General features: G+C 45.0%; 1 protein-coding gene across 1 annotated transcript in view; it reads left to right on the top strand.

Annotated features, from left to right (window-relative positions):
* The window catches only part of SLC16A2 (solute carrier family 16 member 2), a 199,744-nt gene that overhangs the window by 169,122 nt on the left and 5,729 nt on the right, over positions 1–24,893 (top strand). The window contains exons 7-9 of the mRNA XM_030209813.1: positions 2,053–2,509; positions 6,254–6,397; positions 18,057–18,285. Coding sequence (XP_030065673.1) covers positions 2,053–2,509; positions 6,254–6,397; positions 18,057–18,285 — 830 coding nt within the window. The remainder of the gene's footprint in view (positions 1–2,052; positions 2,510–6,253; positions 6,398–18,056; positions 18,286–24,893) is intronic.

Genomic DNA, 24,893 nt, shown 5'->3' on the forward strand with positions numbered 1-24,893 from the left:
AGCGGAATTAGAAAAGGTTCAGAGAAGGGCGGCCAAAATGATAAAAGGGCTCTTCAGCTTGGAAAAGAGATGGCTCTGGGAGGGATATGATTAAGATCTATAAAATCCTGAGTAGTGTAGAACAAGTAAAAGTGAATCGATTTTTCACTCTTTCAAAAAGTACAAAGACTAGGGGGCACTTGTTGAAATTAAATGGAAATATTTTTAAAACAAACAGGAGGAAATACTTTTTCACTCAAAGAATAGTTAAGCTCTGGAACTCGCTGCTGGAGGATGTAGTAATAGCGGTTAGCGTATCTGGGTTTTTAAACGGTTTGGACATGTTCCTGGAGGAAAAGCCCATAGTCTGTTATTGAGATTGACATGGGGAAAGCCACTGCTTGCCCCGGGATTGGTAGCATGGAATGTTGCTACTAATTGGGTTTCTGCCAGGTACTTCTGACCTGGATTGGTCACTGTTAGAAACAGGATACTGTGCTAGATGGACCATTGAACTGACCCAGTGTGGCTATTTCTATGTTCTTATGTTGAGATATACGTTGGGATACACATTGCTGATTCTGACTAGTTTTTATCAAAACAAGTGTTTTTGAGCCTTTTTTGCACGTGACTGGCACTGGCCTCATGGAGCCCAATGTAGGCAATCTTCATACTTGTTTTGAAGGTGTGTCTGTTCATTTCACAAGTATTTAATGTACCCCTGATGCAGGCAGATGAACTGTGGTTGCCCCTAGCTGGTTTGCCTGGCTGCCTTTTCTTTGGATACACATTGCAAAGCCAATATTTACATGTGTTAATCAAGACTGGAACTTGTAAAATAAATGCCATAATGTCAGATCTCAAAGCACACAGTCACTTTCCATCAATTTCTTATTTTTATATCTTTTGGGGAATGCAACTAAAGTGCCAGAAAGTGCTCCAGTTATCCAACATAGAATAAAAAGTAACTTATCTGGCATAGTTATACAATGCAGACACCAATCCTGTTTTGAATATCTGTATCAATGGCACCTCAAAAGACAAAGGTGCCAGAGAAATGCGTATCTCAGCTGTTAGTTTATCACAGGCTCCTTCTTGTCTTATCCCCTCCATGTCACCAGCATCTGTCACATCACCGTGAGGCATCACACTTTCGGTTTTGCTTGTGATAGTCAGGGCAGGATGAAAGCTTAGGCAAACTAGGGTCCAAATGTTTAGGAGGGACCCTCTCAGATTCATTCCTAAGGCATATTTTGCCCTGGTAAGTTAGCTGCTGGTAGAAAGAATCGTGTGTGGGGGGAAGGGGGAGAGGAAGGTTAGAACCACCAATGCCCAAAGAGGTCTGTCTGTTCTCCCTACTCCCTGTGCACAGTCCTCCAGTCAGCAGGGGGAGTCCGTAAGCAATGGTTCTTACCAGCTACTTTCTCCTCTTTTGGTTTTCCTCAACTGTGAGAAATATAAGGACCCCATTTGGGAAAGTTTTAAATGTATTCATATTATTTTGGAGGGGGGTGGACCATTCTGCTTGTTTCCCTAGGGCCAATGAAAGGATTACTCCTGCCCAGGTGATCGTCTGTGTGATGTTCCTCGCTTCTCTCCCTTTATCAATGATATCTTACCACTTAGTTTATGTATAGTTTACTGCTTGGACCAGGGCTTCCCAAACCTGTCCTTGGGGAACCCCAGCCAGTTAGGTTTTCAGGATATCCACAATGAATGTGGATGAGATAGGTTTGCATACAAAATCGATCTAATGAATGTTCATTGTGCATATCCTGAAAACCTAACTGGCTGGCTGGCTGGCTGTCCATCAGGACAGGTTTGGGCATCGCTAACTTATTTATTTGTGACATTTATATCCCACATTATCCCAAACAAGTTTGAGTTCAATGTGTGCATGTCAACGTTTTGAGCTGTAGGAACAACACTGGGCTCCCATCTTCACTTGTAATCTAGGAGAATCCCATGGTCCCTTCATCATACCTTTTAAGAAATATGTAAATGGAAGTGTGCTATTTATCTATCTTTGGTGTAGCGTTGCTCAAAACGTAATATTTTTTTGTGTGCTCACAGGTCCCTTGAAGTTCGGTATTTTACTTATGGGATCCTCTTTGGATGTGGCTGTTCGTTTGCCTTCCAACCTTCTTTGGTCATCCTTGGTCACTACTTTAAACGGCGCCTCGGTTTGGTCAACGGCATCGTGACTAGTGTCAGCTGTATATTCTCCATAGGCTTTCCTTTCATCATGAAGAAGCTGGGCAACATCATTGGGCTCGCTCACACTTTCCGAGTCCTCAGTGTATTCATGTTTATCCAGATATTCTTATCACTGACCTTCAAGCCCACCTTACCTTCTCATGGTCAAAACGGAGAGAAGGAGAAGATCGCCTTCAGAAGCAAAAAACAGAAGTGCATGGCCCTGATTAGAAAGTACTTCAGCCTGCGGGTTTTCAAGAAGAAGACATACCTAGTTTGGGTATCTGGCATCGCGATTACTGTTCTGGGATATTTTATCCCTTACATTTACCTGGTAAGTATTTCTTTCCTTCCTAGCACTATCGCTTGACTTCTCTTGGCACGTTTGTCCAAAATGCCAAATATATAAAAACAAAACAGTTGGACAACTCATATGTACATCAGAAGAAGCACTCAGAAGCTGTTGAAGACAACAGATGTTGCTTTAGACTAGAGCTAACACTGAATGTTGTTTCAGTGCAAGGAGACAAATAGAAAGAACCTACAGGGTGAGGCAAAAAAATAAAGTAACCCCCTAGAGCTTTGTTTTCTCAGCAACCACTTGGAATTTCAACGTGAAATTTTTTTTGCAGCTTTATTTTTTGTTACTATCTACGTTTACGTGCCAAGTGGAATGAGATTATCTTTAAACACGGCAAAGTTACAGACTTTTTAGCGTGTCCACCCGGTGATTTTCGTACATTCAAAAATGGTTGCCGTATAAACCTCCAAACAGCACAAGAAAGCACCAGGAGTCTTCAAAGCATTCTTATCCCGATAACCAGTGCGGAGGAGCAAATTTTGCCACTGCACATGATTTTTATACCTTTGTGACCCCTGATGCAGGCGCTGTGCTCCGAAACACAGCCCATGTCGGGTCATTTTCTGAAGATTGTCTCCTAAGTTCTATGAATAAAGGAATTTTGTCCCGTTTTTGAAGGCTCCTGGTGCTTTCTTGTGCTATTTGGACTTTGTTGTGTGCTTTGTTACCCTCTCTTTGCTGTGCTGCCGTATAAAACTAACATTATTTGAGGCAAAGAAGTAACTCCCTAGAGTTTTTTGCCATTTTCTCAGCAACTGCTTGAATTTCAGTGAGAAATGTAATGCACTTATTTAGTCATCATATTACTATTAAACAGCATTTACCGTATTTTTCGGACTATAAGACGCACCGGACCATAAGACGCACCTAGGTTTTAGAGGAGGGAAATAGGAAAAAAAAAATTTTCCTTTTTCCCTCCTCTAAAACCTAGGTGCTCCGGTGCGTCTTGTCCGAGTTTTGGACCGCCGTCCCGTACTTACACGATGCCATGTTCCGTGGTGGTCTAGTGACGTCGGGGCAGGAAAGAGCCCCCTCTTTCCTGCCCATCGCGCTGCTCTCCGTGCTCCTCACTGCTTCCTGACGGTCTCGGCGAGATTCAAAATGGCCGCCGAGAATCTCGGGACAGCGATCCAAAAATGCTACCTTCGGATTATAAGACGCACCCCCCATTTTCCTCCCAAATTTTGGGGGAAAAAAGTGCGTCTTATAGTCCGAAAAATACGGTAATTATGTTAAGCTATGTTGATATTACTGACATTTTAGTGTTACTACCTAGTGATTTTTGTGCTTTAAAAATGTTTGAGCTAAAACACAGTAAAATAACATCATTCAAATGATACAATTAACAATATACAATTAACAATATATTTATTTATTTATTTATTTTTATTTATTGCATTTGTATCCCACATTTTCCCACCTATTTGCAGGCTCAATGTGGCTTACAATACATCATGGATAGTGGAAATATAATAGAAAAATAGACATTTAGTGTTACAGAAAATTTTTGGTAACATGATAATGATAAGACATGATGGTAGTATGACAAGCAGATATTATAAGACATTTCTAACTACGTGTGGAGATTTCTGTATAATCACACTGGTTGATCTTTGTGGTAAGCCTTGCTGAAGAGATGGGTCTTCAGTAGTTTGCGGAAGTTCGTTAGTTCGTACGTCATTTTTAAGTTGCGTGGCAGTGCGTTCCATAACTGTGTGCTTAAGTAGGTGAAGTTTGACGTGTGCATTACTTTGTATTTCAGACCTTTGCAGTTAGGGAAGTGCAGATCAAGGAATGTGCGGGATGATCTTTTGGCATTCCTGGGTGGTAAGTCTATCAGGTCTGACACGTAGGCTGGTGCATCTCCATGAATGATTTTGTGAACTAGGGAGCAAATCTTGAACGTGATGCGTTCTTTGAGTGGGAGCCAGTGTAGTTTTTCTCGTAGGGGCTTGGCACTTTCATATTTTGTTTTGCCGAATATGAGTCTAGCTGCAGTGTTCTGGGCTGTCTGAAGTTTCTTGATTATTTGCTCTTTATAGCTGGCATAGAGTGCGTTGCAGTAATCTAGATGACTGAGCACCATTGATTGTACCAGGTTACGGAAAACATTCCTTGGGAAGAAAGGTCTTACTCTTTTTAATTTCCACATTGAGTGGAACATCTTCTTGGTTGTGTTTTTCGCATGGCTTTTGAGTGTTAGGTGTCGATCGATGGTAACTCCAAGAATTTTTCAGAATTTCGCAGTCACTGTGAATGCTCAAAGTGCCCACTCACAGGCCGTGAATCGTTTTGAAACGTTCTTAGCAGCATTGTCGATCGGTCCCTGTGGCAGGCTGTCCCAGATCATCTGCAGCATTTCCAAGAGTTTGGCGATTGGGTGGAGCTTGTGATAGGACTCCCACATTGCTCCCCAGAGATGGTAGTCCGAGGGATTTAGGTCCGGCGAATTTGTTTACAGAAGTCTACGTCACTGTGACATCATTAACAGTAAGTTGGTAGCCCTTTATTTCTTTCAAATTAATGGTAGTTTTACCGTTTTTGAATGCGTGAAAATCGCTGGACGGTCATGCTAAAAAGCCTGTTACTTCGCCGTGTTTATAGATAATCTCATTCCACTCAGCACATAAACCTAGATACTAACAACAAATAAAGCTGTAAAATTTCACGTTGAAATTCCAAGTGGTTGCCTCACCCTGTAGAGCTAACACTGAAGGTTGTTCCAGTGCAAGGAGACAAATAGAAAGAGGCTATGATGACAGCACTTGGATTTGGTCTCTCACAGGAGGCATAGGCACATTTTAGTAAAGCTATAAGGTAGATCTCTAGCCATTTTGAACGTTCTCCCTGATCCTATGAGCAGACTGGAAAATCTTCCCTCTCCTTCATTCTCTTCCAGAGAAGTCAACAGGGCTCTTCAGTTTCTCCAGCTTAAGCATCAGATGAAACTGGAAGAAACAAATCTCTTTAACAGGTTCCTGCATAATCCTCCTTGACTGTGGCTACTGGACAGGGTGGGCAGGCACAGTAATCTGTGGGGCATCATGCCAGGGGCTGTAGGGTTAGTACTATACTACTTCGTAAGTCAGTCTCTGAGTCTGCTAGCACGTGAGCCCCCAAAAGGGAAGGAGCTCCGAAAACAACCCTTGCCCAGGGTGCCATTTTTCTCCCAACTGTCCTATCCTCAGGGCTTTTGTAGTAAGTCCAGCCTAGCTGGAACGTTCCATGCTGAACTAGTGCTGACTCTTCAGCTTCCTTCCATGGACTGTTCCAAAACTAAGATCCGTACCCTCTGACGGTCCCACTTCATGAACACAGTATAATGCCCCAGAGGAATCAAAAGGATGTAAAAGCATATCATTCTTTTACCAAGAGGGTCCCTAATAATGTAAGAACACCTGGTGTATTCTGTATAACGGAGCTACACACAACACTCCCCAGAATTCAGCGCAGTCTAGTCTACCTCGTGTGGTTCAGATACATCTAGTGAAACTAGGATAATGGTTTTCCTTTGACGCTGAGGAGGTAACTCAATAAGGTAGGTGCTAATATTTACATAGCAATTACGTGTGCTTATGTGTGCCAAAATTCCGCCTAAGTGCTAGTATGTTACATAGCATGTATTTGATAGGTGGGCAGAGTCTGGGTGGGAGTATAAGTGACATGTGTATTACTGCCAACCACCTGGACTTTATGGTTGTGGGGTTTTTTTTCCAGGTAAAATATGTTAAGCATCAGTTAAAGGAGGATTCGAAGGACTGGGTTCTCTTGGTGTGTATCGGAGTCATGTCCGGTATTGGACGTCTTGTTTCTGGTCCAGTTGGAGACTGTATTCCAGGACTGAAAAAGATATACATACAGGTACTGTGACGTTTTCACTTCGGGTTAAGATGGGCCCTTGTGACTTTGTTATGTTAAGAAGTACTGGTCCCGTTACAGATCCTTGCAGCGCTCCATTATTCACCTTCCTCCATTGAGAGAACCGGTCACTTAACCCTACTCTTTTAATCCGTTCCCAGTCCACAACAGAATATCGCCTCCAATCCCACGGCCTTTTCATTTCCTCAGGAGTCTCTAATAAGGGACTTGGTCAAAAGCTTCCTGAAAATCTTGATACACTACATCAACCGGCTCGCCTTTATCCACATGTAGCACTGCGAGGCTGCTGATAGAGGTTGCAGCAGCCATTTTGAAGAGGCAACTGCAACAGATAGGAGCAAGTGGGCATTGCTCCTGCCCATTTCCCACTAGACCACCAGGGATCGGTCAGGAAGGCCCGTGGCGATCCTGGGGGGAGGGTCTGAATATTCCAGAGGTGAAGGGGAAGGAGAAGATGGAAACTGGGATGGGGAGTGTCTAGGGATTTCCAGGGAGGAGGTTTGAGAGGGGGATCCAGGATGTGTTCTGGATGTTCTTGTGGAAGAGGGGGTGGCAGGGTTCATGTTCTTCTGATGGGGAGGAGGGGGATCCTGGGGAATTGATGCATGCATCCTGGGGAATGGAAGGGAGGGAGATGTGATCTGCACACTTCATTCATAAGAACATAACAGTAGCCATACTGGGTCAGATCAATGGTCAATCTAGTCCAATATCCTGTTTTCAATAGTGGCCAATCCAGGTCACAAGTACTTGACCGAAACCCAAATTATAGCAACATTCCAAGCTACCATTCCTGGGGAAAGCAGTAAATTCCCCATGTCTATGTCAATAACAGATTATGGACTTTTCCTCCAGGAACTTGTCCAAACCTTTTTTTAAACCCATACATGCTAACTGCTGTTACCACATCCTCCAGCAGCAAGTTCCAGAGCTTAACTGCAGTATTCTTTGAGTGAAAAAATATTTCCTCCCATTTGTTTTAAAAGTATTTCCACGTGACTTCATTGAGTGTCCGCTAGTCTTTGTACCCAGAGGTTGTGCAGGTGCCAGCACACACATAACTAAATGACCAAAGTTAAGAACTGCTGTTTGTTCAGTCCTACATGATCGCTTAACTATGCGGTCACTGGCACTGAATAATGCCAGCACCCACAGTGTTGCCAGCTTCTCCCCGACTCCACCCTCAGAATGCCGCTCTCTGGCCCACTTCAAAAATGGACAATCAGCCAAGCTTCAGCGGCACTGCCCGGTTGAGTGCTGCTGAATGTTTCAATCAGCCCACAGCGCCTGCTTAAGTCATTCAACCAGAGTATTTCCTTAATACTCTTTATAGGGTTGTAAAAATTGGACAACTTAATTTAAAAACAAATAGAAAAGCCTTGCCCCGCTCTAGCCATCTCTTGGAGAAAGAATCAGCTGTAAATGCTTGAAAGCAATGCCACGCAACTCTGGCTGCCAGTGCCAACCCAGTCATTTGGAGTGGAGGAGTGGCCTAGTGGTTAGGGTGGTGGACTTTGGTCCTGAGGAACTGAGTTTGATTCCCACTTCAGGCACAGGCAGCTCTTTCTGACTCTGGGCAAGTCACTTAATCCTCCATTGCCCCATGTAAGCCGCATTGAGCCTGCCATGAGTGGGAAAGCGCGGGGTACAAATGTAACAAAAATAAAATAGATACTATTGGAGATTCTACATGGAATGTTGCTATTCCATTAGCAACATTCCATGTAGAAGGCTGCGCAGGCTTCTGTTTCTGTGAGTCTGACGTATGTGCAGGACGTCAGACTCACAGAAGCAGTACCTGCGCGGCCACATTGGTGATCTGCAAGGGCCGACTTCTACATGGAATGTTGCTAGTGGAATCTCAAATAGTAGCAACAGTGGAGGAGTGGCCTAGTGGTTAGGGTGGTGGACTCTGGTCCTGGGGAACTGGGTTTGATTCCCACTTCAGGCACAGGCAGCTCCTTGTGACTCTGGGCAAGTCACTTAACCCTCCATTGCCCCATGTAAGCCACATTGAGCCTGCCATGAGTGGGAAAGCGCAGGGTAGTGCAGGCAGTCAGATAGTAAAATGTCCTGTGATCCTGGACACAGTACAGACTCCAAGGCAACAGATGTGTTTTGCACACATGGGCTGTCTCTGATACAGATCAATTAAGTTTGCTTTTAAGAGACAGAGACATTAAGAACCAAAGCACAGCTTAATAACATAAGCAGAAAAAGCATTCTTTTTAAAACCTAATTCACCTCTCCCTTCACCCTCCCTCCCTCCCACTCTCTTTCACACTCTCTTCTCCAGCTGGTTTTAATACATTCACGTTTTGAGTTCATGCGTTGTAAGATAATATTTATTTATAACCCAGAAGTTAAAAACACTGGGCCTGATAGTCAGTGTTTTTGCTGACTGCTGCTGTCAATAAAGCTGGAAATTCAATGCCAGGCCATGTCTGGGCTTCAGCATTGAATTTCTAGGTTTGCGGAGCCAGCTAACACATAGCTGGTTAAGGGCGACATTCAGCACTTAACTGTCTATGGGTCACCACATGAAAATAATAAGACTGACTTACATGCAGTCCTATTTATGCAGAAAAACCTGGCTGGTTAAGTTCTGAATCAGTGGCATATTGAGAGCAGTGGCGTCGGGGGCCTGGGCCCCTGTAGATTTGGCCCTGGACCCCCCCCCCCCCTGCTGATGATCCTCTCGACCCCCCCCTCCCACCGCCAACCCTCCCCTGTCGCCACCATCGCCGTGGGCTACCTTTGCTGGCGGAGGATCCCAATCTCCGCCTGCGAGGTCCTCTTCTTCCGGCACAAGGCTTCGTTCTGTTTCTGTGAGTCTGACGCCCTGCACATACAACGTGCAGGACGTCAGAAACAGAATGAAGCCTTTGCGGGAAGAAGAGGACCTGGGCTGGCGGGGATTAGGGTCCCCCGCCAGCAAAGGTAGCCCATGGCGGCGGCGGGGGAGGGTTGGCAGCGGGAGGGGGGTCGAGAGGGTCGTCGGCAGGGGTCATCAAAGTTGGTGGTGGCGGCGGCGGTGGCGGGGGGGTTGGCAATGGCGGGGGGGGGTCGGCAGCGCCAGGGGGAGCTAAAATGTGCCTCCTCACCTCGGGCTCTGGACCCCCCTCCCTCCGCAGTCTGGCACGGGGGTGGGGGGGAGAGCATTAGGTTAGGGGAGAGGTTCTCGGCCTGCATGTTGCATTGTGGGAAAAAACCCATAACCACTTCGTATAACCCATTTTATCTGTGTAGATAGGGTTACCATATGTCCGGTTTTACCCGGACACATGGCATACCAAGGGGGGGGGGCGGTGGGGGCGGTCCGCCCCGGGTGCACGCCGCTGGGGGGGTGCCGCGGCGCGTGCCTGTCGGCTGCGACTTCGAATCGCTACGCTAAATTCTCTCGTTCGCTGCAGCTCCCGCCCTCTGCCCTGGAATAGGTTACTTTTTGTTCCGGGGCAGAGGGAGGGAGCTGCAGCGAACGAGAGAATTTAGCGTAGCGATTCGAAATCGCAGCCGACAGGCGCGTGCCGCGGCACCCCCCCTAGTGGCATGCACCCGGGGGGGGTGTCATTTCGCCGGGGGGGGGGGGGGGGGCGCTGCACCCGGGGGGGGGGCGCATCTGCGATCCGCCTCGGGTGTCGTCGACGCTAGGAATGCCACTGCCCGGACATGTCCTCTTTTTGAGGACACTGTGAGACGGCCGGACAAATGAGCAGGCTGGAATCGGATGTCCCACAGTGTCCTCAAAACGAGGACAAGTCTCCTGCTTCCTACCAGTTAGAAATCTGGTGTCGGCATCCATTTTGAAGCGTCGCCGGTAATGAGCAGACAGTGGCATCACTTGGCAGGAACGTGGGCGTCTTTCCTGCCCCGAAGAGGCTACTAGACCAGCAGAGCACAGTAAGGTAGGGGAGGGGATGTGGAATGTGGGTAGAGGGTAGGGGGATGAGGGAGCTATAAAAAAAAAGGTGGGTGGAGGGAGGCTGAAAAAGGATTTGGAGCAGAGGGATATATATATATATATATATATATATATAGAAGGGGGTGGCTTTCTTTTGGGGGAGGTCAAGTCAAGATGACTGTGTGGTATGGGGGTGGGGAGGGGGCGTGACAGGTGGTGAGGAAAGGGTGTGGCAGGGTGGGGAGGGGGGCACGGCTATTGGTGTCCTCTTTTTTTGTCAGGGCAAATATGGTAACCCTACGTGTAGGAGGCCTTAGCTGGACAGTGTGGGAATCGTATGTTACCATATCACACCATGTCACATGGTTGCGCACTGAAACTTGACTGGTAAACAGTAAGGGGTAGCCGGGGGCATTATTCCTGGATATTCAATGCCGACCATGCCTGGGCACCGGAATTGAATATCTGGGTTTATGCAGACAGCTAACTCGTATGCGGTCCAGTGTGCGGTTGACATAGATGCGGTTAAGCGCCATAACGTTTTACCAAACTGCTGTGGGTTTATAGGTGTTAACACCATGATTACACTGATCTCAGGCACATGATTGGTGGGGAGTCTCCACTCCTTGACCACTGTCCAGTACACAGAACTGTCATGGCTGCTACACTTGCCCATCTAGATTCTTCTCCATGCATTGCAAGCCAAATTTTTAAAAGTATTTACATTGTTTACCTTGCATTTGGGGGGCTTTTTTTTACTAAAGCTTAGTGTTCACTAAGTGAGTGCCATGTGACCCGTAGGTATAAAATAGAATGTGCAGCATTTAACTCGCACTACTGTCTGTTAGTCACACTAAGCTTTAGTAAAAGGGTCCGTTAACCTCTGAACAGCTCATACGGAGGGGGGGGGGTCTTTTACAAAGGCGCGGTAGCATTTTTAGCTCGTGCTAAATGCTAGAGACGCCCATAGGAATATATGGGCGTCTCTAGCATTTAACACAGACTTATTTTTAACCAGTGGTGTAGCTACGTGGGGCCACGGGGGCCTGGGCCCCGGTAGATTTAGCCCTGGACCCACCTGCCGACGACCCTCTCGACCCCCCCTCTCCCACCGCCAACCCCCCCCCCCCCCCCCCCCCACTGTGGGCTACCTTTACTGGCGGGGGACCCCAACCCCCGCTAGCCGAGGTCCTCTTCTTCCCACACAAGGCTTCGTTCTGTTTCTGACGTCCGGCACGTTGTACGTGCAGGACGTCAGACTCACAGAAACAGAACGAAGCCTTGCGCCGAAAGAAGAGGACCTCGCTGGCTGATCTGCAAGGCGTCGTTCTGTTTCTGTGAGTCTGACGTCCTGCACGTACAATATGCAGGACGTCAGAAACAGAACAAAGTCTTGCGCGGGAAGAAGAGGACCTCAGCTGGCGGGGTCCCCCGCCAGCAAAGGTAGGCAACGACGGCGGCAGGAGGGGGGGTGAGAGGGTCGTCGGCATGGGGAGGGGTCAAAGCTGGTGGTGGTGGTGGCGGCAGCAGCGACGGGGGGGTCGGCAATGGCGGGGGGATAAAATGTGCCCCCTCACCTCGGGCTCTGGACCCCCCTCCCGCCGAAGTCTGGCTACACCCCTGTTTTTAACGTGCACTAAAAATGCTAGCACGCCTTTGTAAAAGGCCCGCAGAATGCTTTAATTCTTTCTTGCAAGACACATCCCATAGCATAGTCTTAGGAAAACGTTTCTCAGACTCTCCGACCGTTAAACTTGAGGAGTTTCTCAGGGTTCTATATTATTGCTGTTTCTTTTTAATTTTATTAACCCGCTACGTGAAATCATACAAGTTAAAAGTATCATTTATATGCAGACAATATTTATATCTAGTTTAGATTTGATATGTTAGGCTCCAAGAAGCTGGACAAAATCAGTGAAAGCTCCACACGTATTGCCAAATGGTTCACACAAGGAAGTTAAAGATACTTTGCATGAGTAAATTTGACCCAGTCTTGGGACTAAAAATTAATCTAAATGGTTATCAAACCCATAATTGTAAATCTGGTGATCCCATTAGACCCTAAGGGGGGGGGGGGGAGAGTTATCAACATGGGCTACTGTTAGAAAGTGTTATTTTACTGTTAACCCCAGTTATTTGTAACTAGGTTTCATTACATTTCATTACATAAAATTGGACCTGTGCTAAAACAGCATGAGTTAGTGGTAAAATAATCTGTCTTAACAGTAGCCCACGTTGATAACTCCCCCCCCCACTCTTAGAATGTAGAGTTTCAGTCTTTTATAACCAAAGCTGATATTGTGATGTCATAATGCCTCAGTCCACCAATGCCTAAGAGCCAACCTCATCAGTGATGTCACATGGCTTGATTGTCCTGTACTTGGCTCACTTTTATTACATGCAGTGATTTTGATTTTTAGAGACATTTCTGTTTTCTTTAATTAAGGGGGGAAATTATCAATGTGGGTTACTGTTACGTTGTGTTATTTTATTGTTAACCCCAATTATAAGTAACTGGGTCTACAGGATAAAATGGGACCTGTGCTAAAATAGCACAAGTTAGTGGTAAATAACACGTCGTTGATAACTTTCCCATTAATGTGAAGCGTTTCAGTCTCTGGTGACCATAGCTGATGTTGCGATGTCATAATGCCTCATTCCATCAATGACTAAGAGTCAACCTCATCAGTGATGTCACAATGAGGTAAAGAGTCATGGATTTGATATGGGGAAGTTAGAACATGGGCTGCTTTTAAGATGTTATTTTACCATTAACCTCAGTTATTAGTAACTAGGTGTCATTGCATAAAGTGGGAACTGTGTTCAAATAGTACAAGTTAGTTGTTAAATAACCCATCTTAATGGTAGCCCATGTTGATAACTTCCTCCCTAAGTGTGAAGAGTTTCAGCCTCTGGTAACCAGAACTGATATTGTGATGTCATAATGCCTCAGTCCACCAGTGCCTAAGAGCCAACCTCATCAGTGATGTCACAATGGCTTGACTGTCCTATACTTGGCTCAAAGCAGTAATTTAACCAGAGCTGACATTGTGATGTCATAATGCCTCAGTCCACCAATGCCTAAGAGCCAACCTCATCAGTGATGTCACAGTGGCTTGATTGTCCTATACTTGGCTCACTTTTATTACATATAGCAGGGATTTTGATTTCTAAAGACATGGTCTTTTTTTCTTTAATTAAGGGGGAAAGTTATCATTGTGGGCAGCCGTTAGGATGTGTTATTTTACTGTTAACCCCAGTTATTAGTAACTAGGTCTCATTGCATAAAAGGGGACCTATGCTAAAATAGCACAAGTTAGGGGTAAAATAGCCCATCTTAACAGTAGCCCACATTGATAACTTACCCTCTGAGATGGATCTGACGTCTCATGTGGCCTCAGTTTTGAGATCAGCTTTTGGAATTTTAAGGATTGTTTGTCAGCTTCTGTTTCTGATCTGACTCAAGTTATTCAGGTTTTACTTATGCTGAAACTGGACTGTTGGAACACAGGTTTTGCAGGGCTACTATACAAGACAATTAAAAAGCTTCAAATTATTTAAAATAAGGCTACAAAGAAAATTAACAGGTTTCAAGGTTAGGGGTCATATCACTGCAATAATGAAAAGCCTCCATTGATTACCAGTTGAAGCCAGGGTCCTGTTTGAGGCTATTTTATTCTTCCTTTCAAGGTTCTAAACAGTATGCTTCCATCACAATTATAAGATGAACTGCTAGAATCAGCCCAAGGGTATCTGACACCCTATAGGAATCTTCAGCTATGCTCACTTCCCCCGAAGCAGATCAAGGCTTTAACTGCCCCATAAACCAGCTCCAACCCCTTCCCTTCCATGCTCCTGCTTCTCCCCTTCCCTTCTCTAACCTATATAGTCTAGCATCTCACCTTCCCTTCCCTTCCCCTCCCCTCCCCTCCAATGTCCATCTTTCCCCCTTCCCTTTGCCCTCCCTAACATGTCCAGAATCTCCCTTTCCCTTCTTTGAACACCCCCTTCCAGGTCTCCAGCATCTCATCCCCACTTCCCTTCCCTATCAGCTCACTCCAGTGTTCAGCATATCTCCTGCTTCCCTTCCCTCTGCCCAGCCTGTTGCAGCTGCCACTCTACCTCTGTCTGAGCCTGAAGTAAAACTCAACACAGTGCGAGGCCTTGAGCTCCAGGCCTGATGTAGACATCTTGTCAGAAGGGGCAAGATGCAGCGAGCCTTGAGTGCAGACCTGTCCTGAAAGGTCTTACACCATGCTGCCAGCATCTTTGAAGTGCTGCTTTCCTGCAGTATCCCACCCCCTCCCATTTTGCTGCCCTGGGCAAATGCCTAGTTTGCCTATTGAAAGGACAGTCCTGTAAGTACCTCTGATATGTTCTGGAACATAAAGTGAGATTTTCACAAAAGGGGTTATTAATGAATCCAGCTAGAATTCAGATTAGCACGCACCAGGTAACATTCTGTTTCAATAACTGTGCCAAAACTTTGGAATTTGTTTTCCAAAGAAGTGCATTTACAAAAGGATTACTTTTTATTCAGGGAAAGCATGAAGACCTGGTTATTCAAGAAGTCTTATATGACTTGATTTTTCTGCAAAATATTTGTTTTTTGATCTGTAATCAAAATGAAAGATAATTGAATTGCTTATTGAAGGGCTGACCACACGCAATCCCGGAACTACTACTGGACCAATGCGACCACAGGCAGTACATAAGTGTTGCCATACTGGGACTGCCGGCTACAGGTCCTTATTTCTGCCATGTCCCGCCTCCTGTGAAGTAATTTCCTGTTTCCGGACCCACTCAACGTGTAATTAAACTCTGGAATTTGTTGCCATAGATTGTGGTAAAAGCAGTTTACTTAGCGAGGTTTAAAAAAGGTTTGGCTAACTTCCTAAAAGAAAAGTCCATAAACCATTATTAAGATGGACGTGGGGAAAATCCTCTGCTTATTTTAAGCAGCATAAAAGGTATTGTACTGTTTTGGGATCTTGCCAGGTACTTGTAACCTGGAGTGGCCATTGTTGGAAACAGGATGCTGGGCTTGATGGACCTTCAGTCTGTCCCAGTATGGTAGCACTTATGAGGCATGTTGCATATACAAAACTATACTGAAATATGACCATTTATTGAGTGACGATTATTCCTTCAAAGAATATTGGAGTTTGCTTACTGTTCGGTATTCATTAGACTACACTATAGATAGATAGATAGATAGATAGATAGATAGATAGATAGATAGATAGATAGATAGATAGATAGATATAGATTGGGTGTTGCCATATTTATCCCACAAAAAATACATCCTGTAACTGAGTATTTGTGCTGCTATCGTCTTTCTGTGATTTTGCAAACATTTAGATTTGAGTCTCCAGAAATAAATCAAGCTGGTGAGAAACTAGTGAGCAGAGGAATCAAGTTCATCATTTTGTCTCTAGTGAGATTTCCATATGAGGTTTTCTCCAAGATGGTTCACAGCAGACTCCAGAACTACCCTCCCCTTCCTCAGATCTTGCTAGACTGTCATTGAAATGCTTTGAAGCTTCACTTATATATACTATCAACTAACACATTTGCTTATTTCCGATCTGACGAAGAAGGGCAACCTTCGAAAGCTAATCAAGAAATGTATTAAGTTATGTCCAATAAAAAAGGTATCATCTTATTTTCTTTTCCATGTTTTATTTTGTTTGATTTCTATTGATATACTTTCCCGTAAAGACTTATCTTTGACGTGTTGAAAACAGGCTCCCAGGATTAGCCTGGTGGCCCAGCCAAGTTATTTGAAGCAGCGAACTCACTGTGTGAGTATAAAGCTCAATTTCGAAAGAGCTGGATGTCCAAAAAGTCACATAAATCGGCACTTGGACGTCCATCTCACAGAGACATCCAAATCGATATAATAGAAACCCGATTTGGACGTCTTTCTCAGAAGTCCATCACAAGGATGTCCAAATCTCAAGGGGGCGTATCGGAGGCGTGTTCAAGGTGGAACTTGGGCGTTCCTAAGACTTGGAAGTCTTTGAGCCATAATGGAACAAAGCAAAGATGTCCAGGACTAAAACTTGGACGTTTTCACCCAGACCTGTTTTTATTACGAATAAAGCACAAAATGGTGCCCCAAATGACCAGATGACACTGGAGGGAGTCGGGGATGACCTCCCGTTACTCCCCCAGTGGTCACTAACTCCCTCCCACCCTTAAAAAGCATGATTAAAAATATTACTTGCCAGCCTCTATGCCAGCCTCAGATGTCATACTCAAGTCCATGACAGTACATGCAGGTCCCTGGAGTAGTTTAGTAGTAGGTACAGTGCACTTAAGACAGGTGTACCAAGGCCCATACCCCCCCTACCTGTTACATTTGTGGAGGAAACAATGAGCCCTCCAAAACCCACCAGAAACCCTCTGTGCCCACATATAGGTACCCCCTTCACCCGTAAGGGCTATGGTAGTAGTGTACAGTTGGGGTAGTGGGTTTTGGGGGGCTCAACACACAAGGTAAGGGAGCTGTGTACCTGGGAGCATTTTATGAAGTCTGCTGCAGGGCCCCCTAGGGTGCTCGATTGCTGTCCTGGCATGTCAGGGGGACCAGTGTACTAAAAATGCTAGCTCCTTCCATGTCCAAATGGCTTGAATTTGGACATTTTAGACTTGGATGTTTTTGGTTTCAAAAATGGCCGAAAATCAAAGACATCCAAATCCAAGGACGTCCATGGTATTTTCGAACACGAGGATGGACGTCCATCTTTTTTCAAAAATGACCTTCTCCCCGCCTCCGAATTTGGACATTTTACAAAGACGTCCAAATTCCAACTTAGATGTTTCTTTCGAAAATGCCCCTCCACGTAAGCAATATTCAAACCATGTGGTCATATGGAAAGTCAGATGAGATGGCACAGTAGGAGAGCAGGAGTTAACTTCTCTATAATCTGTAAAGCACATCAGCCCTAACTACAGTCACCATTTATTTATTTTAAAACTTTTACCCCGCCTAATAATCTAAGCAGCTAACAAAAAACATACACAAAATAATTTATAAAAAATAACATTAAAAACATACAAACAAAACCTGCAATTACAATCATCCTTAGGAATAATCAGATGATATCATTATATACTCATAAAAGCCTGCAAAACAAATGCATTTTAAAAACTTTCTTAAACTGTAACAAAGGTGTGCAAAAACGCAAATGGCCAGGAAGACTATTCCACATTAGAGGTCCAGCTAAGGAAAAAACGCTTTCAGTTGTTGCAACATCACAAAAAGAAGCACTTTTGGTGATTTTGCTGAAACTTTGATGTCTGAAGAAGCGGCAGTTTGAGACGCATTGTCAAGTTCTTTCTCACTGCACTCTCGGATGTAATCTTGTATGTTGGATTATGACTATATAGCTGAGTTTTGGGTGTTATTCCTTCAAGTTTGCCCGCGTTTTTGTCTGAAGATTACAAACATGTTTGGTTTTTGAGAAATTCCCCTTGATGCAGGCGCACGTGTACTGAAACACAGCCCGTGTCGGGTCTATTGATTAGAGGACCCTCGATTATTCCATTCCGGAAGACCCTTTTGTATTTCTTTTTGTGTTGCTGTTCTTGTCTGTTCTTTGGACTCTTTCTTTTGCTATCAGTTGTCGCAACATAACTTAGGGGATCAGTGTCACGACTACCATGACACTGAGTAGTAGCAATTTTATTACAGTTGTGTCACGTTATTATAATTTTGCCGTCATTGTATTTCAGGTCACCTCCTTTGCTCTGATGGGCATTTTGTGTATGTTGATACCACTGTGCCAAGTATTTGAGAATGTCATTGTCATCTGCCTCTTTCTCGGACTTTGCGACGGAATGTTCATCAGCCTCATGGCCCCCATTGTCTTCGAGATGGTTGGACCCATGCAGGCTTCTCAAGCCATCGGTTGGGTGTTGGGTGTTATGGCAATTCCCATGACTGCTGGTCCACCCATTGCAGGTAAGGAGGATCATTCTCAAGTAGTAACTGACTTTGAGAAATGAATTGTAATGTTTTGCTTTCTGTAACTAGGATTTTTTAAAATAGAAAATGCAGTATATATAACAGAAAGGGATCAGTGATCTTGTGGACACCAAAGAATTACTGGGTACATAAAATTATAGAATTAAAGGGGGTCTTTAAAGTACATTAACACAGCCTACCAGCAGAAATCAGTTCACATTAAGTGCAAAGGCTTCACTCTAATTGATGGGGGTTTGCCCATCATGTCTGTGGAATTAACACATGGTCACAATTATTGTGCACTCACCATATTACTACTTACTACTACTACTACTACTACTTATCATTTCTATAGCGCTACTAGACGTACGCAGCACTGTACACTTGAACATGAAGAGACGGTCCCTGCTCGACAGAGTTTATAATCTATTCAAGACAGACAAACAGGACAAATAAGGGATATTTAAAAAATAAGGTGGGAATAGTAAAACAGACATTGGTACTGAACAAGTGAATAGGGGTTAGGAGTTAAAAGCAGCATCAAAAAGGTGGGCTTTTAGCCTAGATTTGAAGACGGCCAAAGATGGAGCTTGATGTACCGGCTCAGGAAGTCTATTCCAGGCATAAGGTGCAGCAAAATAAAAGGAACGGAGTCTGAAGTTCGCAGTGGCACAGAAGGGTACAGATAAGAGAGATTTGCCTGATGAATGGGGTTCCCAGGGAGAAGTGTAGGGAGTGATAAGAGTGGAGAGGTACTGAGGAGCTGCAGAGTGAATGTACTTGTAAGTCAATAAGAGGAGTTTGAACTGTATACGGAAATGGATAGGGAACCAGTGAAGTGACTTGAGGAGAAGGCTAATATGAGCATAACGACACTGATGGAATATAAGATATGTAACAGAATTTTGAACAGATTGAAGGGGGGAGGAATGACTTAGTGGGAGACCTGTGAGAAGCAAGTTGCAATAGTCTAAGCAAAAGGTGATAAGACTGTGGATAAGGGTTTTGGTAGTGGAATTTTGGTGATATTACAGAGAAAGAAATGACAGGTTATAGCAGTCTGTTGAATACTTGCAGAGAAAGAGACAGCAGAGTCAAAGATGACTCCAAGGTTACGAGCTGATGAGACATGGAGGATGAGAGTGTTATCCATAGAGAGAGAGAGAATGGGGGAAGAGGAGAGGTGGGTTTAGGGGGAAAGATAAGAAGCTCAGACTTGGTCATGTTTAGTTTAAGATGGCGGTGAGACATCCTGGCAGCAATGTCAGACAGTCCACAGCCATTTTCCACTTAGCTCCTGCCCCCTAACACAATGTGCAATTACCCCTTGATTTATAAAAGTCACCAAAAATTGCACATGCAAATTAATTGAATAATGAGTCAATTAGTGCCATGAATTGGCTTTTTAACAAGCAATTATTAGCGATAATTGAAATCAATGAATAGGTACACTCCTAAATTTTTCTCACGTCACGGAAAATGGGGCACGGATTGGGAGGGTCATGGGTGTTTCAAGGTGGAGCGTGGGTGTGGATTCAAGTTATGCGTGCAATTATAGAATAAGGGTTTCTGCACATAAATTTAGGCGAGGGCAAATGGACTCACCTAAATTTACGCACGGTCCCTTGCACTTAAGCACTGTTCTGTAAACCGTGCCTAATTTTACTCACAGCTTATAGAACAGCACTTAAGCGGGGAGGGTGGGGGGGGGGGTTCTACGCCAATTTTTTTTGCACAATTTATAGAAGTCAATTCTTAATGCGTGAATTAGCACACACAAAATCATTCCACTCTGGTAGTTGTTAGTGCACTTCTGTTGTGCCTTGATTTGCATTTTAACAACTTAATGCAAAGGCCCCCTACTTGATATAACTTACACAGGTGAATATTTATTTTTATTTATTTATTTATTAGGATTTATTTACCGTCTTTTTGAAAGAATAAATCAAACATGAGCAATAGGCAATTACAGCAGTATAAATATTCAAATAACAATACAAATGGCATAGCATACTACTTAAAAAAATTCAAAAACTGTGGTTCGCGAGGATTGAAATGAAAAACAGATACTTGTTTTTTTGGAATTTCTCCTGAAGAAGCAGCGAAACAGAAGGGTCCCTATACTGTTGAGAAATCGAGAGATACACTTTGAGAAATATGAGAAAGCGAGAGATAAATTTAGAGAAGTAAAATATGTGAAACGATATATAGATCCGGTTAGGGAATCGAAGATAATTGAAGACTAGAACAGATTATGATTTTTTCACCGTCAAGAGCAACAGTGGAAATAATGAAACAAGTTTTCACTTTCATCTAAAGCTAAGTAAAACGTAGATTTAAGAAATGTTTTATCCACGAGGTTGAAGATTGAAATATACTAATACTAGGCTACGTTTATATACTATACTATCTACTACAGGAGTGAAACATCAGGTGTTTATTTTTCCACTTAAAAGCTGAGTTAAAGAAGGTGTCGTTCTTGTTCTGAGACCTTCTTAATACTACATTATTAATACGAGTTTTTCAATTTCTAAATTAGAATACAGGGTTGCTATTTAAGCACTTACAGTGGTGGAAATAAGTATTTGATCCCTTGCTGATTTTGTAAGTTTGCCCACTGACAAAGACATGAGCAGCCCATAATTGAAGGGTAGGTTATTGGTAACAGTGAGAGATAGCACATCACAAATTAAATCCGGAAAATCACATTGTGGAAAGTATATGAATTTATTTGCATTCTGCAGAGGGAAATAAGTATTTGATCCCCCACCAACCAGTAAGAGATCTGGCCCCTACAGACCAGGTAGATGCTCCAAATCAACTCGTTACCTGCATGACAGACAGCTGTCGGCAATGGTCACCTGTATGAAAGACACCTGTCCACAGACTCAGTGAATCAGTCAGACTCTAACCTCTACAAAATGGCCAAGAGCAAGGAGCTGTCTAAGGATGTCAGGGACAAGATCATACACCTGCACAAGGCTGGAATGGGCTACAAAACCATCAGTAAGACGCTGGGCGAGAAGGAGACAACTGTTGGTGCCATAGTAAGAAAATGGAAGAAGTACAAAATGACTGTCAATCGACAAAGATCTGGGGCTCCACGCAAAATCTCACCTCGTGGGGTATCCTTGATCATGAGGAAGGTTAGAAATCAGCCTACAACTACAAGGGGGGAACTTGTCAATGATCTCAAGGCAGCTGGGACCACTGTCACCACGAAAACCATTGGTAACACATTACGACATAACGGATTGCAATCCTGCAGTGCCCGCAAGGTCCCCCTGCTCCGGAAGGCACATGTGACGGCCCGTCTGAAGTTTGCCAGTGAACACCTGGATGATGCCGAGAGTGATTGGGAGAAGGTGCTGTGGTCAGATGAGACAAAAATTGAGCTCTTTGGCATGAACTCAACTCGCCGTGTTTGGAGGAAGAGAAATGCTGCCTATGACCCAAAGAACACCGTCCCCACTGTCAAGCATGGAGGTGGAAATGTTATGTTTTGGGGGTGTTTCTCTGCTAAGGGCACAGGACTACTTCACCGCATCAATGGGAGAATGGATGGGGCCATGTACCGTACAATTCTGAGTGACAACCTCCTTCCCTCCGCCAGGGCCTTAAAAATGGGTCGCGGCTGGGTCTTCCAGCACGACAATGACCCAAAACATACAGCCAAGGCAACAAAGGAGTGGCTCAGGAAGAAGCACATTAGGGTCATGGAGTGGCCTAGCCAGTCACCAGACCTTAATCCCATTGAAAACTTATGGAGGGAGCTGAAGCTGCGAGTTGCCAAGCGACAGCCCAGAACTCTTAATGATTTAGAGATGATCTGCAAAGAGGAGTGGACCAAAATTCCTCCTGACATGTGTGCAAACCTCATCATCAACTACAGAAGACGTCTGACCGCTGTGCTTGCCAACAAGGGTTTTGCCACCAAGTATTAGGTCTTGTTTGCCAGAGGGATTAAATACTTATTTCCCTCTGCAGAATGCAAATAAATTCATATACTTTCCACAATGTGATTTTCCGGATTTAATTTGTGATGTGCTATCTCTCACTGTTACCAATAACCTACCCTTCAATTATGGGCTGCTCATGTCTTTGTCAGTGGGCAAACTTACAAAATCAGCAAGGGATCAAATACTTATTTCCACCACTGTATATCTAAAATTTGTTATAGTTATCACCCCTCCTTCCGTTTTTTTACTACAGATTTTTTCTTCCATTATTAAAACATTGGGAAGTTTTTATTCTGCAGGTGTTTTCAGAAGGTGGAGGAGCCTATCACGTTAGCCATTACAGTTGCCTGCTTATTTTCGAAAGAGAAAAACGCCTATAGTGCGACCTAAATCGGGAGATAGACGTTTATCTCACAAAGGCACCCAAATCGATATAATCGAAAGCCGATTTTGGGCGTTTCCAACTGCACTCCGTCGCGGAAACGAATAAAGTTGACGGGGGCGTGTTGGAGGCGTTGTGGAGACGGAACTGGGGCGTGGTTATCAGCCGAGGAGAGATGGGCGTCTTTAGCTGATAATCGAAAAAAAGGCGTTTTTACCGCGATTTTGGGTCATTTTTTTGGACCCTTTTTTTTTCACGAACAAGTCCCAAAAAAGTGCCCCAACTGCCCAGATGACCACTGGAGGGAATCGGGGATGACCTCCCCGGACTCCCCCAGTGGTCACTAATCCCCTCCCACCAAAAAAAACCCACTTTACAAACTTTTTTTCCAGCCTCTATGCCAGCCTCAAATGCCGTACCCACCTCCATGACAGCAGAATGTGTTCGATCCTGTCACAGCCTTTCCCTGGGTCAGATGTGGCTCTTGGGTGCAGTACAGGGTCACATCAGCATTGCATTGTGGTGGGTGTAGGGTATTGGGCTCTGTGATTTCATTAGCTTGTGTTACAGTCTCACGATGTTGGTAGTTGGTAGGCTCTTCTCCCATGGTGCTTTTCCCCCTGCCTACTGGGTCAGAGTGTGCCCTGTTGTGTTTCCTGTTGTAGTCCATGCGGTAGTGGCCATTTTTGTAAGCCAGTTTTAGTTCCCTTTCCTGTGTTAGCCACGTTAGAGAACTTAGTTCTTACCTTGAATGTGGCTGAAAGAGGGCATTGTACAGCATTCTGCCAGCTCTAACCTACTGCTAATCTCAGGGAGACTCGTTGCCAGTGGGGCACAACCTCTGATCTGCAGTTAACTGTGAGTAAACGCGGTTATTCCAATAAAGGATGTTTTCGGAGAGATTAGTCTTCAGGTGTCAACTGGTGTGCCAATGTTATACAACAGCAACAAGTCCTAGAGGCCTGTGTGTATGCAGATCCCTGGAGCACCTTTAGTGGGTACCGCAGTGCACTTCAGCCAGGTGGCCCCAGGCCCATCCCCCCCCCCACCTGTAACACTTGTGCTGGTAAATGGGAGGCCTCCAAAACCCACTGTACCCACATGTAGGTGCCCCCTTCACCCCTAAGAGCTATGGTAGTGTTGTACATTTGTGAGTAGTGGGTTTTGGGGGAGGGGGGTTGGGAACTCAGCACCCGTGGTAAGGGAGCTATGCATGTGGGAGCTTTTTCTGAAGTCCACCGCACTGACCTAGGGTGCCCAGTTGGTGTCTTGGCATATCAGGGGGGGCCAGTGTACTACGAATCCTGGCCCCTCCCACGACCAAATGGCTCGGATTAGGACGTTTTTGAGCTGGGCGTTTTTAGTTTCCATTATCGCTAAAAAAAAACAAACGCCCAGCTCAAAAACGTCCATTTTTTCGAAAATACGGTTCGGCCCGCCCCTTCATGGACCCGTTCTCGGAGGTAAACGCCCATGGAGATAGGCGTTTCCGTTCAATTATGCCCCTCTTGGTGTCCTAGTTTAAAGGTACCCTGGGCTTTTGAGGCTGTTTTTTAATAACATAAACATTTGATATTAGTGCTAAATTTGCAACTGAGATTCAGAGTATTGATTTATAATTAACTAGCCGTTCAGCCCGTAAAAACGGGCTAGTATAGGAGGGTGGGGGTTGAAAGGCCCCCCACCCCGCCGCCGAGTTCGCTGCTGCCGCTCCCCCTCCAAGTTCGTCCCCCCCAGAGCCATCGCCGTCGCCAGCCCACCTTCCACCCGGTCGGGCCCTCGCTCCGCTATTGAAACAGTGAGGGCACGCAGCACACAGCTCTACTGCTGAGCTGCCGTGGCCTTCCTTCTTCTCTGCCTGTGTCCCGCCCTCGTGTGACGTAACGTCGTGGAGGGCGGGACACAGGCAGAGAAGAAGAAGGAAGGCCGACGGCAGCTCAGCAGTAGAGCTGTGTGCTGCGTGCCCTCGCTGTTTCAATAGCGGAGCGAGGGCCCGACCGGGTGGAAGGTGGGTGGCAGCGGCGACTCCGGGTGGGGGGAGCGTTAGCGACGGCGGTGCCCCTTGCAAATGCGCAGTAGAGACCCTCTCTGTTCCGCCCTCGTCATCACGTATTGACGCGGGGGCGGAGCAGAGAGGGTCTCTACTGTGCATTTGCGAGTGAGTACGACACTCGCCATTTATATATATTGATAGTATACTGCTTACAATGTCAACACAAAACGTAATAGAACATTTTAATTAACGGTGTAGGGTATAAGCAAAG

Source organism: Microcaecilia unicolor, chromosome 7, assembly GCF_901765095.1.
Source record: "Microcaecilia unicolor chromosome 7, aMicUni1.1, whole genome shotgun sequence".
NCBI lineage: Eukaryota > Metazoa > Chordata > Amphibia > Gymnophiona > Siphonopidae > Microcaecilia > Microcaecilia unicolor.